This window comes from Gopherus evgoodei, chromosome 11, assembly GCF_007399415.2.
Source record: "Gopherus evgoodei ecotype Sinaloan lineage chromosome 11, rGopEvg1_v1.p, whole genome shotgun sequence".
In the NCBI taxonomy this organism is placed as follows: Eukaryota; Metazoa; Chordata; order Testudines; family Testudinidae; genus Gopherus; species Gopherus evgoodei.
In genome coordinates, this window is record NC_044332.1 from 7,923,184 (window position 1) to 7,938,503 (window position 15,320).

The 15,320-nt window shown below is 52.5% G+C and overlaps 1 protein-coding gene across 1 annotated transcript in view; it reads right to left on the reverse strand.

Annotated features, from left to right (window-relative positions):
- Positions 1-1,743: 1,743 nt before the first annotated feature.
- Positions 1,744-15,320, reverse strand: part of LOC115659889 (lanosterol synthase-like) — a 37,675-nt gene continuing 24,098 nt past the window's right edge. The window contains exons 15-22 of the mRNA XM_030580630.1: positions 15,051-15,200; positions 7,494-7,590; positions 7,100-7,205; positions 6,419-6,484; positions 5,820-5,900; positions 5,111-5,281; positions 4,381-4,459; positions 1,744-2,455 (exon numbers count right to left, since the gene is read on the reverse strand). Of these exons, the coding sequence (XP_030436490.1) occupies positions 2,261-2,455; positions 4,381-4,459; positions 5,111-5,281; positions 5,820-5,900; positions 6,419-6,484; positions 7,100-7,205; positions 7,494-7,590; positions 15,051-15,200 (945 nt within the window). The 3' untranslated portion in view covers positions 1,744-2,260. The remainder of the gene's footprint in view (positions 2,456-4,380; positions 4,460-5,110; positions 5,282-5,819; positions 5,901-6,418; positions 6,485-7,099; positions 7,206-7,493; positions 7,591-15,050; positions 15,201-15,320) is intronic.

Consider the following 15,320-nt stretch of genomic DNA (forward strand, 5'->3'; position numbering starts at 1 on the left):
CATTCTTTTCAGGTGACAAATCTGAGGAACTGTCCCAGACTAAGACATCAGTAAAGGAGGCTGGGAACAACTGATACATTAAACAGTGAAAAGTCACCAGGACCAGATGGTATTCACCCAAGAGTTCTGAAGGAATGCAAATGTGAAATTGCAGAACTACTAACTGTGGTATGTAACCTTAAATCAGCTTCTGTACCAGATGACTTAAGGATAGCTAGTGTGATGCCAATTTTTTAAAAGGCTCCAGAGGCGATCCCGACAATTAAAGGCCAGTAAGAGTAACTTCAGTACCAGACAAATTGGCTGAAACTATGGTAAAGAACAGAATTATCAGACACGTGGATAAACACATTTTTCTTCACACATAGGTGATCGTGTCCAGTCCCATCTCTTTGGCCCTCCAAGGCCTCACATGGTTTTTTGTAAAGAGAAATCATCTCTCATCAGTCTATTAGAATTCTTTGAGGGGGCCAGCAAATGTGATCAAGGGTGAGCTAGTGGATATTGTGTACTTGGGCTTTCAGAAAGCCTTTGACAAGATCCCTCACCAAAGGCTCTTAAGCAAAACAAGCTGTCATGGGATAAGAGGGAAGGTTCTCTCCAAAACCAGTAACTGGTTAGAAGATAGGAAACAAAGGGTAGGAATAAATGGTCAGTTTTCAGAATGGAGAGAGGTAAATAATGGTGTTCCTCAGGAAGAGTCAGCTCCAGGGACCAGCAAAGGAAGCAAGTGCTTGAGGTGGCCAATGGAAAGAGGCAGCACATCTGGGTCTTCAGCGGGAATTCAGCGGTGGGTCCCTCAGGCCCTCTAGGAATGAAGGACCTGCCACCGAATTGCTGCTGAAGAATGAAGCGGCGTAGTTGAGCTGCTGCCAAAGTGCCGCTGATCGCAGCTTTATCTTTTTTTTTTTCCCGCTTCACTGCTTGGGGTTGCAAAAAAGCTAGAGCCGGCCCTGTCCCCAGGGGTCTGGACTGGGCCCAGTTCTATTCAACATATTCATAAATCATCTGGGAAAGGGGTAAGCTGTGGGGTGGCAAAGTTTGTAGATGAAACAAAACTACTCAAGAGAGTTAAGTCTAAAACTGACTGTGCAGAGCTACAAAGGGAGCTCATTAACCTGGGTGACTGGGCAACAAAATGTAGGCAGTGTTGTTGTAGCCATGTGGGTCCTAGGATATCAGAGACACACAGCCCTAGCTACCCCTACCCTGACGTGGCTGAAAATTGAAGATGAGAGCAGGCTGAATCTTGCTAACATATGTCACCAGATGGAAAAAAAAGTGCAAGGAGAAGCAGGCACATTTCTGTCGTTAGGAAGACTCCTGGTCTGGATGTTACTTTATATTTTTATTTATAATATATGACATTTTCTAATTAGTAGAGTGCTGGTCTGGGTCTTTACTTATATACCATAAACATTCAGACTTTACAACTAAAAAAAAAATCAAAACCACAATATCATGTGCTAAGTTGGCCAACTATTTTGTTTTAAAATTAAAAAAAAACACATTGTTATTATTCAACAGCTGTGTTACCATTGCTGTGTTGCTTATTGTTAGTTGTACACCGACTTGTGTTTTCCTTGTGTGAACACATTTTGCTCGCCACATTTTTTAAAAGCGTAGCTTTACTGAAATGCTTTGGTTTCAAAGCTCTTGAAGCACTTCTATCAGTGAACAGGAACCACATACATCATCTCTAGGGTTATAGTTTAATTTTAATTACTACATCCATATAATCAGTCTCCTCCAGAAGTGTCACCAGTGGGCTGCAGCGCCCATGGCAACCGCACAGGTGGGTCTCAGGGAAGCAGGTTTGGGAACCCCTGGGTTATCGCCATAACTCAATCTCAGCGAGCGTTGGCGTGTGTACTACAGCTTGAAGTGCAGACACCTGCTCAAGGTCATACGGTTAGGCCCCCCCCCAGCAGCCTATCCTATCTAGCATTCACCTGCAGACACACAGCCTTTTACACAATGGATCCGGGAAGAGGGGTCCATTCAAGCCAAGCCCCAGATGTACAGCACGTTTGACTGTAAGCCAGACAGTGCCCACACACTCGCTGCCCCCTCCAAGCCCACACGTAGGCCCGGAGCTAGAATCAATGTGCAGAGTCCTCATGGACCACAACACAGCACCAGGGCCTGCTGGCCTCCCGTAAAGAGACTTGTAGCCAAGCAAATCCAGCTAGGATGTCACTGAGGCTGCAAGCCTGCCATGGGGCGTGGGCAGGGCCTAGGCTCAGGCAGAGGGGGACCCTCACAGAACCCTATCCCGCTTCCCTCCAGCCAGGATCTCCTCTTCACTGTGCAAGGACCTGGGCTGCAGCTTGCCAGCAAGGGCGCTGCTGGGATGCAGGCGTGCAAAGCGCCCCAGGGCCCAGATGGGGAAGATGTTGCGGTAGGAGGTGTAGCTGATTGCACAGGACTTGTTGAACACTCCAGAGATGTTCTCCTGCGAGGGGAGAGAGACAGAAAGAGGCAGGATTGGCCGGGTGATCGTGAGCAAGGGGTGCTCCTGCAGGTGGTCCCACAAGCCCTTTGCACTCTCAGGTCTGTTGCGGATACTGTGCCAAGCACACGTTATGACTGATACACCCATGTTTCCCACATGCCCCAGGATATGGATACACTCCCTGCTCACTCCCCCTGAGGCATGACACCGCACATACACAGGGCCATTTGTTGTGGGTTCAATCCTTAAGGGGGCCATTTAGGGAACTGGGGTAAAAATGTGTCTGGGAACTGGCCCTGCTTTGAGCAGAGGGTTGGATTAGATGACTTCCTGAGGTCCCTTCCAACCCTAATATTCTATGGTTCTATGGCCAGGCTCTCCACCCCGCTCCAGTGGCCCGAAGGAGCCAGGCACTGGGCAACAGTGCCCAGATGGGGATTGCCCTGCCAGGCACAGAGCCAGCATTAAGAGGCTCTCGCAGCCTCCAGCACGTGGCGTGATCGTGGCATGGATGGAATGCGCTGCTGGATAGGATTGTGACTAGCCCCATGTAATAAAACAGTCTTTGGGCTGCTCTCACGTGTGCTGGGGCCAAGGCCAGCAGGCAGCCGGCCTCAGAATCAGGCAGTCAGACCTCTCCACCTTCCAGGGCTTCCCTGCAGCCACCAGCCCATCCAATCCCACCTCCTTAACACGCCGTGCCTGCATCTCCCCATACACCTCCAGCCGCTGAACAACAGCAGTCAGCAGATGAGACCTGTTCTGTTCCCAGTTCCAGCTGGATCCAGGGCTCCCCGGGAAGGGTCAGGTGAGGTCACATAAAGCCATGCAGCCCGAGCCAAGGGGGAATACCCCAGAAATATATAGAAGAAGCCTCGTCCTGCCCACAATCCTTGCACCCAGGGTGCCCCATGGGATGGTGAGCTGCTGGGACGCAAAACAGATCCGTCTCCAGTGATTTGACAGGCTACGTCCATGTGCACAAAGCAGCAAACCCCGCAATGGCCCCAGCTCCACGTGACGCAGAGAGCGAGGGCTGGCAGGGGAAGGCAGGGCACACAGAGTTGGCTTGAGGTGCTCTTTGGTTTGCCAGCGTGAACAGCAGGGAGATGACAGGCAGCTGGCAAAGCGGAGCCCAAGGGCAGCGTGGTGGGGAGAGGAGGGAGGTCAGCCAGAGACCCTGCCTCATCTCGGACGCTCCCACTGCCGAGGGCACCTGCTCCCAGAGCATTTCACTGCTCTGCAGCCTGGGGCTGCTTTGGGCTCTGCATGGCGCCTGGATCCCCACGTAACCATGACAGCAAAAGCCCCCTCACCTCATGGCCTCGGCCCGAAACCTGCACTGATCAGAAGCAGGCCCCTCCCAGAGTGTATCCCCCCCACGCAATCTCTTTGTGAGATCTACGGCTCCTTACTGCAGCCAGGCATGGACCGACAGGCCCTGAACAGCTCCGGCTGGTTCAACATGCCGCACAGGTCACCCCAGTACCCGCTGTCTGCTCCGGCTCCCCTCTCACAGCGTCCAGGACAAGGGCTCCAGCTGCTGATCAAACTTTCTCCATCAGGGAGATCGTCCCTTCTCCTGCGACTACGACTTCTCATGACAACTGCATTCCACCAGCTCACCCAGACAGGGAAGCTTTTCAATACAGGAGGCAGATCTCTCCCTGGAGCTGGACACCGACTGTGGAACTCACTGCCACACGACAGAAGAGACCACAGGCCAGAACGAAATGCAAAGCTCAGCTCTTCCACGGAGCTATCCTCAGCCAGCGATTCCCCTCACAAACAACCCCCAGCAAAACCCTTTGAGCCATCGGCCTGCTTCTCCCGCAGCTGGGGGGACGAGAGGGCGAGTGGCTGGCTGAAATGCCTGCAGTGACAGGGGCTGGACACATTAGAGAGAGCAGTGAGGAGCTGCATACCTGAGGCCAGTCACCATTGGGCAGCTGCTTGTCAATCAAAACCTTGATCCCCTTTTCCAGCACCCCAACGTCCGGGTATCTGCAAAGAGAAGGGGCAGAGGTCAGTGGTGTGACTCCGAATAGCATTCCAACCCCACCCCCACCCCCCGCCGTGCGCAGCCGGAGCTCTCCTCTCTCTCCCCGGCACCGCAGCAGGGACAGGAAGGCTCTTCTCCTCCCTCCACTAGCATCCAGCACTCACACTATGGCCACCCCCCACCTCTGTGTCGTTCCCAGGCCGGTAGCGCGGCACCGAAGGCCCCAGACAGCCAAGCAGGTGAGGAAGCACTAGGCGGTAAAGCCAGGCCTGCGACAGCAGCCACCTCCTGCAGTGCCCACTACAGCCGTGCCAAGGCTGGTGGGCAGCTCTGCGCTGTGCTGCTGCCTTACAGAGCCCGGACGCTCGCTGGGGGAGAGCCGGTGGTGTGACGACGGGCACCTAGTGCCAGCCCATAGACTGGAGCGGTCACTGGCTAACCCCTCTCGGCGCAGGTGCCTCCCAACCACTGGGGCGTGTGCTCTGGTATAGCCTAGCGAGGACATCGCAGAGCACAGCAGGGGGAAGGCACGGCATGAACGAAGGCTTCCACACCAGCGCCCCGGTGCCCGAGATCCTTGGCAGGGATGTGCTCTGTGAATACAGGTGAAGAGGACGATGTTCTGTGGTGAGAAGCGGCGTCGGTGCTCCTACCTGACAGCCATGAGCCCCAGCAGGGCCCAGCAGGTGTTGTGGATCTGGGAGGTGGAGCTCTGCACGTATCTGCGCTGCTCACAGGACTCAAAGTCCTCTCCCCAGCCACCATCCTCCATCTGCTTGGAGACCAGGAACTGGCAGGCCCGGGCCACCTCTCTGCATGCGGCTCTGAAGGGACAAGGCAGAGCAGTGGGAGTCACTGGGGGCAAAGGGACTAAGCCAGGACGGCCTCATGGGGATTTGGGGGAAGGGGCTGGTGGAGCAGGTGGGGGCAGCAGACAGTGTGAAGCTGGGGCAGGGAGGCTCTAGCAGGAACTGGGGGCTCCGAGATGAGACTTGGCCTTGGGGGTGGGAGCAGCAGCCTAGGGCCAGGCGAGCTTCCTCTAGTCAGTGTACAACCTGGCTCTGAACACCAGAGCCCCCAGCTGCGTGCAGCCAGCAAAGCTGGAGCGAGGGGACCACGGGCTGGGTACAGGGCCCCAAGGGGCTGTGACTCTCAGTGAGCGGGGGACCAGAGGGTACAGCACAGGACAGAGGAGCCCGACCTAATGCCCGGCAGGGAAGGCTGCTCTGGGTTTGAACAAGCTCCTCCCCCAGCAGAGTGATGCAGCACCTCCCGTGCTTGAGGGATGGCACCAGGCACTCCAGGCCATGCCCTGCAGGCCGTGAGCAGCCAGGGAGCTACACGCCAGATTCCCACACTCACCCATTCTGGTAGGTGTGCTCCAGACAGGCGAAGGCCTCCAGTCCAAACCAGGTGCCGTAGGTAAAGCACACACCCCAGCTCCTGACGGGAGGAGAGAACCAGCGTCAGGCAGTGCAGAACGCTCTGCAGCTCTAACACCACCGGCCTCCCGTGCCACAGACGGGCATGGGAAGTCCCCACCTCCAAGTACAGTCCCTCCCCGCCGCAGACCAGGGGAAGGGTCCCATTGCCACAGGCTACGCTGAGCCTTTACTGGAGCTGTTCTCATACACTGGCCAGGAGTCGCATCCCATCCCCCATCGCTGTGTCGGGCTCGTCTCTAGTCCGCAAGCTAAGGGGTTAGTCACTCACTGTCAGCGCCCAGTGCCACAGGCTCTGGTCTGCCGGGGGCCCTAGACACGACTGTAACAGGCCAGACTGCTGTGGGCTCCCTGAGCCAGCCCCCCACACCTCCTCCCCAGACACTGGCACACCTGGAGGTAAAGGGGAAAGAGGGTTGCCCAACAGTGCAGGTACCAGCACCTCTCTCCTCACCCCAGCCGCCTCCTGCCCCGAGCAGCATGGAGCTTGCTGCACCAGTGGTGCACGTGGCCACTCACCCTTCCCATGAGCCGTCAGCTCTCTGCACCCTGCGGCAGAACTCCAGGCCCTTGCGCAGCGTCTCTCTAGACAGGAGGAGAGGGGGTTCCTTAGTGTGCAGCGTCCATTCTCCTGCCAGCCCGACCCAGGGGCTCCTTGGAAGCTCAAATCCCCTCTGAGAAGTGGGGGCCCAGCCCCTATTAAAAGAGTCACTCGAGGGTCATAAGCTGCAAGATAGACTGAGCTTCCACAGCCCCTGTGCAGCTGTCTGACCATGGCCCCTGCTCAGATGGAGACAGGACATTTGCCGGTGGCCTCCCAGCTGGTCTGCGGATGAAACACATCCTGGTCTGTGCCCTCAGTGCCCTGCTTGAGGCCAGATGGCCCTTTGGCCTCATACAGGAAGCGGATGTACTCAGGCGGGCTCTTCTGAAAGGATAGCTAGGAAAGGAGGGTGCCCCCCACTGCACCAGGGCAGCGCTGCCCCAGGGGCGTGCACCCAACCAGCAGCACCCGCTGGGACAGGAGCTGCCGTGTTCGGCTACCGGGTTCGTTCCGGAGCTGTGTGGGTGGCAGGGTCTGCCCTGCAGGTCAGAGTGTACAGGCGGGGCCCACGCTAGGTTCATCCCAGCAGGGCCCACTTACTGACCTTCCCAGGATGCAAGCTCTGGACTGATAGTTCAGCGCTCCCCCTCCCTTACCTGACCTCCCGGGCCCGGTGCTCAGGGAAGGCCTCGTGGAAGTGCTTCAGTGCCTGCACGACGGCCGACGTGCACTCCACGTAGCAGTAGTCTATCATGATGTCACCTGCCAGACAGGAGAAGCAGCAGTGAGCATCCTCATCACACAGGGACTCATGGCCAACAGGCAGCTCGAGGACAATGCCAGGCGCTGGCAGGGGCCCTACTCCCCTGGTGCACTCTCATCCTAGGAGCTGTGCAGAGGTGCTGTCTCTGGGGAGGGGCACTGGCCGTGTGACTGCACCCAGACCCCTGCGACCCTGCCTTGGGCACCACGCCCAGCAGACCTGGCCCTGCCTCCCCTCGCGGTGCAAGTGACAATCGCTGGAGAGAGGCCCAGCGCACCTGCCCTTACCAAACACCTCCGAGGGGTTCAGGAGCTCCAGCAGCCAGCCCCCCCGCTTGGTTTCGTACGTCGCAAAGCCTCCATCAGGATTCCTCATGCTCAGCAACTGCCCGGACATGGAAGGGAAGAGATTGACAATCCAAATCAGCCTCATTCACCCCCTGCTACAAATCACTCTCCCTCCGTCCCCCACCCCACAATCCCTCTCCAGAACCCTAGATCCCAAGGCCAGAAGGGCTGGCCTGACCTGCAGAGCACAGGCAAGAGACCTGCCCCAAAGTAACTCTTTTCCAGTAACAGCAGCTCTTCTAAAAAACAGCCAATCTTGATTTTAAAATGGCCAGTGGTGGTGAATCCACCACAATCCTGGAGGAGTTGTTCCAAATGTTAAATATCCTCTCTCTTTCCAGTCTCAATTTGTCTGGCTTCAGCTTCCAGCCACTGCATCGTGTTAGCCCTTTCTGTGCTAGACCGAAGAGCCCATTATTAAATATTTGTTCCCCATGTAGGTACTTATAGACTGGAATCAAGTCAGCCCTTAACCTTCACGTTGTTAAGCTAAACGGATTGACCTCCTTGAGGTTATCGCTATAGGGCAGGTCTTCTAATCCTTTAATCATTCTCGTGGGTCTTCTCTGACCCCTCCCCAGTTTGTCAACATCCTTCCTGACAGGTGGGCACCAGAACTGGGCACGGGATTCCAGCAGCCGTCACACCAGTGCCAAATGCAGAGGTAAAATAACCTCTCTGCTCCTACTTGAGATTCACCTGCTTATGAATCCCAGGATCCCATTAGCCCTTTTGGCACTGGGAACTCCTGTTCAACTGATTCTTCCGCAGGACCCCCAAATCTTTTTCAGAGTCCCTGCTTCCCAGGATAGCGTTCCCCATCCTGTAAGTATGGCCTGTAATCTTTGTTCCTAGGTGTATACATTTAACCATATTAAAATGCATATTGTTTGCTTCCACCCAGCTTACCAAGTGATCCATATCGCTCTGAATCAGTGACCTGTCCTCTTCATTATTCACCACTCCCCCAATCTACGTGTCATCTGCAAATTTTATCAGTGATGATTTTATGTCCTCTGCTAGGTCACTAATAAAAATTAGGGCTGTCAAGTGATTAAAAAACTTAATCATGATTAATCGTGCGATTAAAAAAGTTTATCGTGTTTAACTATATGATTAATTGCGCTGTTAAACAATAATAGAATACCATTTATTTAAATATTTTGATGTCTTCTACATTTTCAAATATATTGATTTCAATTACAAAGTGTATAGTGCTCACTTCATATTTATTTTTTATTACAAATATTTGCACTGTAAAAAACAAAAGAAATACTATTTTTCAATTCATCTAATAGTGCAATCTCTTTCTCATGAATGTTGAACTTACAAATGTAGAATTATGTACAAAAAAACTGCTTTCAGAAATAAAAATATAGAACTTTAGAGCCTACAAGTCAACTCAGTCCTATTTCTTGTTCAGCCAATCGCTCAGACAAACAAGTTTGGTTACAATTTGCAGGAGATAATGCTGCCCGCTGCTTGTTTGCCATGTCACCTGAAAGTGAGAACAAGTGTTTGCATGGCACCGTTATAGCCGGTGTTGCAAGATATTTACATGCCAGATGCACTAAAGATTCATATGTCCCTTCATGCTTCAACCACCATTCCAGAGGACATGCTTCCATGCTGATGATGGGTTCTGTTCAATAACAATCCAAAGCAGAGTGGACCGACACATGTTCATTTTCATAATCTGAGTCAGATGCCACCAGCAGAAGGTTGATTTCTTTTTTGGTGGTTTGGGTTCTGTAGTTTCCACATAACAGTGTTGATCTTTTAAGACTTCTGAAAGCATGCGCCACACCTCGTCCCTCCAAGATTCTGGAAGGCACTTCAGATTCTTAAACCTTGGGTCAAGTTCTGTAGCTATCTTTAGAAATCTCACTCTGGTACCTTCTCTGCGTTTTGTGAAATCTGCAGCGAAAGTGTTCTTAAAATGAACATGTACTGGGTCATCATCCAAGACTGCCACAACATGAAATATAAGGCAGAATGCAGGTGAAACACAGAGCAGGAGACACAGAATTCTCCCCCAAAGTGTTCAGTCACAAATTTAATTAACACATTTTTTTTAAATGAGCATCATCAGCGTGGAAGAATGGCCTCTGGAATGGTGGTCGAAGCATGAAGCGTACCTGGCGTGTAATTACCTTGCAATGCCGGCTACAAAAGTGCCATGCGAATGCCTGTTCTCACGTTCAGGTGACATTGTAAAACAAGAAGCAGGCAGTATTATCGCCCATAAACGTAAACAACTTTCTTTGTCTTAGCGATTGGCTGAACAAGAAGTAGGACTGAGTGGACTAGTAGGCTCTAAAGTTTTACATCATTTTGGTTTTGAGAGCAGTTATGTAACAAAAAAATCTACATTTGTAAGTTGCATCTTCATGATAAACAGACTGCACTACAGTACTTGTATGAGATTAAAACTGCAATTTTTTTTAAATCACAATTCTTTTTTTTTTAATCGCATGGATTAATCACAGTTAACTGACAGCCCTAATAAAAATATTAAAAAGCAAGGGCCAGGAAACTGACCCCTCTGACACAGCTCTAGAAACACACCACTTGGTGCCGACCCCCTGTTTACATTACATTTGGAAACCCATCAATTAGCCAGCTTTTAATCCATTTAATCCATTTGCCAGGTTAATTTTGTATCACTCTAGTTTTTTCACCAAATTTTGTGTGGTACTATGTTAAACACCTTACAAAAGTCTAAGTCTCATATCAACACTATTACCTTTGTCAACCAAACTGGACAAAAAATTATTATTTTCCATAAATAATTTTTGATTATTCTAATTTTAATCTCACTAGTGACTGGCATTAATTACATTACCCTCCTTTAATTTTTTATTAATGGAGTTCCTTGGCCGCTCCATTATCTTGCCAGGGATTGATGTCAGACTGTCCAGCCTTGAACATTTTATTTACCCTTTTCAAATACTGGCACAACATTAGTTTTCTGGAACGTCCTCAATGTTCCAAGGCTTATGGAAATAATCAACATTTACAGTCCAGTGAGCTTCTCAGCCAGCTCTTTTAAAACTCTTGGATTCAAGTTATCTGGACCTGCTGATTTTTAAATGTCTAACTTTAGTTACTGCTGTTTAACATCCTCCAGAGATACTAGTGGAATGTAAAGATTATCATCATATGATATGATTACACCATCTGTCTTTTCCCCCAAATACAGATAAAAAATATTTATTGAACACTTCCCCTTTGTTTTGCATTATTACTGATAAAATTATCATTTTCATCTAGTAATGGACCAACACCAGTTTCAGGATTCTTTTGTTCTTAATGTAAGCAGAGTCAGGATGAGCTCTACCTTGACATCTGCTGGTGAATTGTGGTGAGTTGTGGAAAAGAACTTCAGGGGCTGGTCTTGTTTGCATAGGCACACCCATCCTACCTGGCATGGGGCCACAGCCGCCCGAATAGTCACTTTGGCTGCTGTGGGATCTCCAGTTTCTCTGTTATTGTGACAGGAAGAATAAAGTGTTGTTACCCTGATTATGTAAATCAAGGCCAGTGGAACTGTTTTATGACAGGGGGACTCACCATCAACTAAGTAGCACTCATTCGACAAGGGCCATGGGTTCCAAACTGCAGTGAATTGAGAGGGAGAGACTGGGGTGGTGGTAATAATAATAATAAATAAAATAATAATAAATTGTATCTGATGGTATGGACCCCTTTTGAGAACCTGAAATACCAATTGCTGCACCACCACAGTTGAACAGCAGAGCTGATCTTGATTTTATTAAGAGTCTAGTTCAGACTGCTGTGCTGATTTCACGTTAGGCTAATGGTGCACCAGTAGTGGGGCTCCCCTACCACAAGCTGAAATCACTGAAGAGCTAAAATTACTAAGAGCTGAAATCACTGAGTGCTGTGTTAACTAGTGGGGGAGCCTGAAGAAATCTTGCTAACTGGCTGGCAGAGCAGTTTGTGGGATGATTGGAATGGCCCACGGGACAGCAAGTGGAGTGAAGCGGAGCAGTTCGTGGGACGCTGGAGCGGCTCATGGGATGGCTGGTGGAGTGGAGGGGCTTGTGGTGAAGGCTGCGGCAGAACCCCATGGAGAGGTGGGGCAGTCGGCCTTGGACCACATAAGGTGCCCATTAACACCCCATGCACCCCTTTCCCCCACACTTCCACCCAGGCTGGGGGGGGGTGTAAAACTCTGCAGATAAACTTTTGAACTCTGAGGCTGCACTGACCAGGGACAGAGACTTTGGGGGTGTTGGACTTTTAGGACTTTGGGGTGGTCTTTTGGGGTGTTGGACTTAAGACCCTGAGGGAAAAAGAATAGTGCCAAACTTACTTGGGGTGGGTCTTTTGCTCATGGTTTGTGTTATAAATCCTGTTTGTGGTGTTTCCCCAACATAATGCCGCGTTGTTTCCCTCCTTTATAAAAAGGATTTTGCTACGCTCAGACTCCGTACTTGCAAGAGGGGAAGTATTGCCTCCTAGAGGCACCCGGGGGGTGGAATGTAATTGTCCCAGGTCACTGGGTGGGGGCTTGAGCCGGTTTTGCATTGTGTTACTGAAACCCCTAGATACTGAACCCAGCCTTTGTTGCTGCCAATTCAGACAGGCAGAAGGGTTATATTAATATCTTAAACTCCTTATTATCCTTAACTCTGCAGGCCACAGAGTTCTTCTTGTGCCCCTGTGTTTCCCGCATCCATTTTCTACAATTCTTAGCTTCCGATTTCAACTTCCCTTTTCTGCCATTTGTTATATATTGTTTTTTTATTTTTATAGGTGCCTTCACCTCCCCTCTAATCCAAGTCTTTTGTTATCCACTCCCGCCTTCTTCCTTGATTGTGGGATTGTAGCTTTTGGGGCATCCACTTGTTCTTAAACAATTACAAGTTATCATCTACATTTTCTCTGATTAAATTCCTCCTCTCAGCTGGTTTGGGTTACAGTTGTTTAGCTTTGTGAGATTGGTCCTTTAAAAGTACCAAGTATATATGCCTCTGCTCTGGACTTTATTCTGTTTGCACATTACTCATGTGATCGAGTTATGATTACTTATACCTAAGATTCCACTAATTTTTAGTTGTGTGATCAATTCCTCTTTATCTGTCAAGACAAGGTCCAATACAGAATTCTCTTGTCTCGGTGGCAGCACTTTTTAAGTTAGGAACCTGTCATCAATGAGATTTCAAAATCCCAAGGAGGTTTTGGTACTGGCTGCATGAGCTCTCCAGCGTGTGTCACTGTGACCGAAGTCCCCCATCATCACACAGCTTTTTTCCCTACACACTGTAGATTGGTGCGTAAGGGGCCAGACATCCTGGCCCCTCCTGTGATTTGGGCAGGACTGGCGCTAGGGTTTTGAGTGCCCTAGGCGGACAGCAATTTCGCCACCCCGCGCGCTAGTCCCGCGGCTCCGGTGGAGCTGCCACAGTGGTGTCTGCGGGAGGTCCACCGGAGCCGCGCAAGCAGCCAACCGTCCACAGGCATGACTGCGGCAGCTCCACGGGAGCTGCCTGCCGCCCCCTCCGGACGCCCTGGGCTGCCGGCTGCCGCAGCGGCGCCCTGACCCAGGGGACACCCTGGACTGCCGACTGCTTCGGCAGCGCCCTGACCCAGGGTCAGTGCGTCTCCGCGGCAGCCGGTTTCCCTGGGCCAGGGGACCCCCACCCCTGGGCTGCCGGCTGCCGCAGCAGCGCTGTGACCCAGGGGACACCCTGGACTGCCGACTGCCGCAGCAGCGCCCTGACCCAGGGGACACCCTGGACTGCCGACTGCTGTGGCAGCGCCCTGACCCAGGGTCAGTGCGTCTCCGCGGCAGCCGGTTTCCCTGGGCCAGGGGACCCCCACCCCTGGGCTGCCGGCTGCCGCAGCAGCGCTGTGACCCAGGGGACACCCTGGACTGCCGACTGCCGCGGCAGCGCCCTGACCCAGGGGACACCCTGGACTGCCGACTGCCGCAGCAGCGCCCTGACCCAGGGGACACCCTGGACTGCCGACTGCTGTGGCAGCGCCCTGACCCAGGGTCAGAGCGCCTCCACGGCAGCTGGTTTCCCTGGGCCAGGGGACCCCCGCCCCGGGCTGCCGGCTGCCGCAGCAGCGCCCTGACCCAGGGGACCCCCTGGACTGCCGGCTGCCACGGCAGCGCCCTGACCCAGGGGACCCCCTGGACTGCTGGCTGCCGCGGCAGCGCCCTGACCCAGGGGACCCCCTGGACTGCCGGCTGCCACCAGCAGCTCAGACTCCCTTTCTGTCTCAGCAGCAGCAGCTGCTCAACCATTTAAAAAAAATTGGGGGGCGCTTTTTGGCGCCCTCAAATCTCGGCGCCCTAGGCAACCGCCTAGTCCGCCTAAATGGTTGCACCGGCCCTGGATTTGGGGTCTGTAGCAAACACTAACTTGTGCTCGGTCTGTTAGAACACTGATCTATTAGCATCTGAGATCATTGTCTTCCGAGTTATCAGTGACTCAGAACAGGTGAGTATCAGAGGGGTAGCCGTGGTAGTCTGGATCTGTAAAAGCAGCAAAGAGTCCTGTGGCACCTTATAGACTAACAGACGTATTGGAGCACGAGCTTTCGTGGGTGAATACCCACTTGGTCAGATGCATGAGGTGAGGCCATTTTTGATGTAGATGCCACTTGCCCTCCCCTTTTGCCCATTGGGACTTTGCTAAATAAGTTAGGGCCATTGATTTTAACATTCCAGTCGTGGGACTTGTCCCAGCAGGTTTCAGTAATGCCACAGCTAGATCACATTTATGCTCATAGATGAGCAATTCCAATTCCTCTTGTTTGTTACCCAGGCCCTGAGCTTTGGGGCATAGGCAATTCAAGAATTTTTCTCTCTCATGTCCTTTGGCTCCCTGATTTTATTCTCAACATCTCAATTCTGTGCTAAATGAGGCCTCATTTCTTCCCTCTTTTTCCCCTTCCCTTTTGCTAGGAGCTGGCCAGAGCCAGAGACACTTTTATCCTCCCCCCAGAACAGCTGCCTGGTCTCCAAGGCCCTGGAGCCAGCTCGGGTCACTCGTTTCCGCTCCCCAAGACCTGGGCGAACGAGCTCCCTGCACAGGGTGTCTCCCCAGCGGGCAGTCTGCAGACAGCACAAAGGTGCTGCGCTGTCCCTCCACGCGCCGCCCCAGGGACTGAGAACAGCTCTGAGCTCTCTCCGCACACAGGGCAACCTGGTCCCGTCCTGTCAGGCTGCACACACTGCTCCCCTCTCAGGACTCATGAGCGACACCCAGCGGCAGCAAGAGGCACTGCACTAACAGCCCTGCCTGGGCTCCTCCTGGGGTTCATGGCAGCCAGGCCCAGCTCACATCCAGATGTGATCCCAGGCTCACGCCCAGCAGGCCGTATGCCCAGTCACAGGACGCCGGAGGCCCACAGTGAGAGAACATCCCCCACCCAGAAGCCATTTTGTTTTAAGCTGTTTCAAGATACATGGCGCAGACTTTGGGGTTCTCCCCCCAACCGGGTCTCGCCACCTCTTACCACATTCACAGCGTCAAAGAGGCGCCCCGTGGGGACGTGCTCTGCTATGAAGGGACACTTCTCCTGCAGCAGCATGACCGATTTCAGCCCCTCCGCAGTGCAGTCAGTCACGATCCAGCCGCAGTCACGGGTGCTGAAGGGGAATCCGCCCTGAGGAGTCAGGCAACAGCACTCAGCCCCAGGAGCACAGAGAACGAGGGAAACTCCCCCGTCACACTCTGCCCTGCCCAAGGGATGGGGGAGCCCCTCACCCAACCCCGCATTACAGTG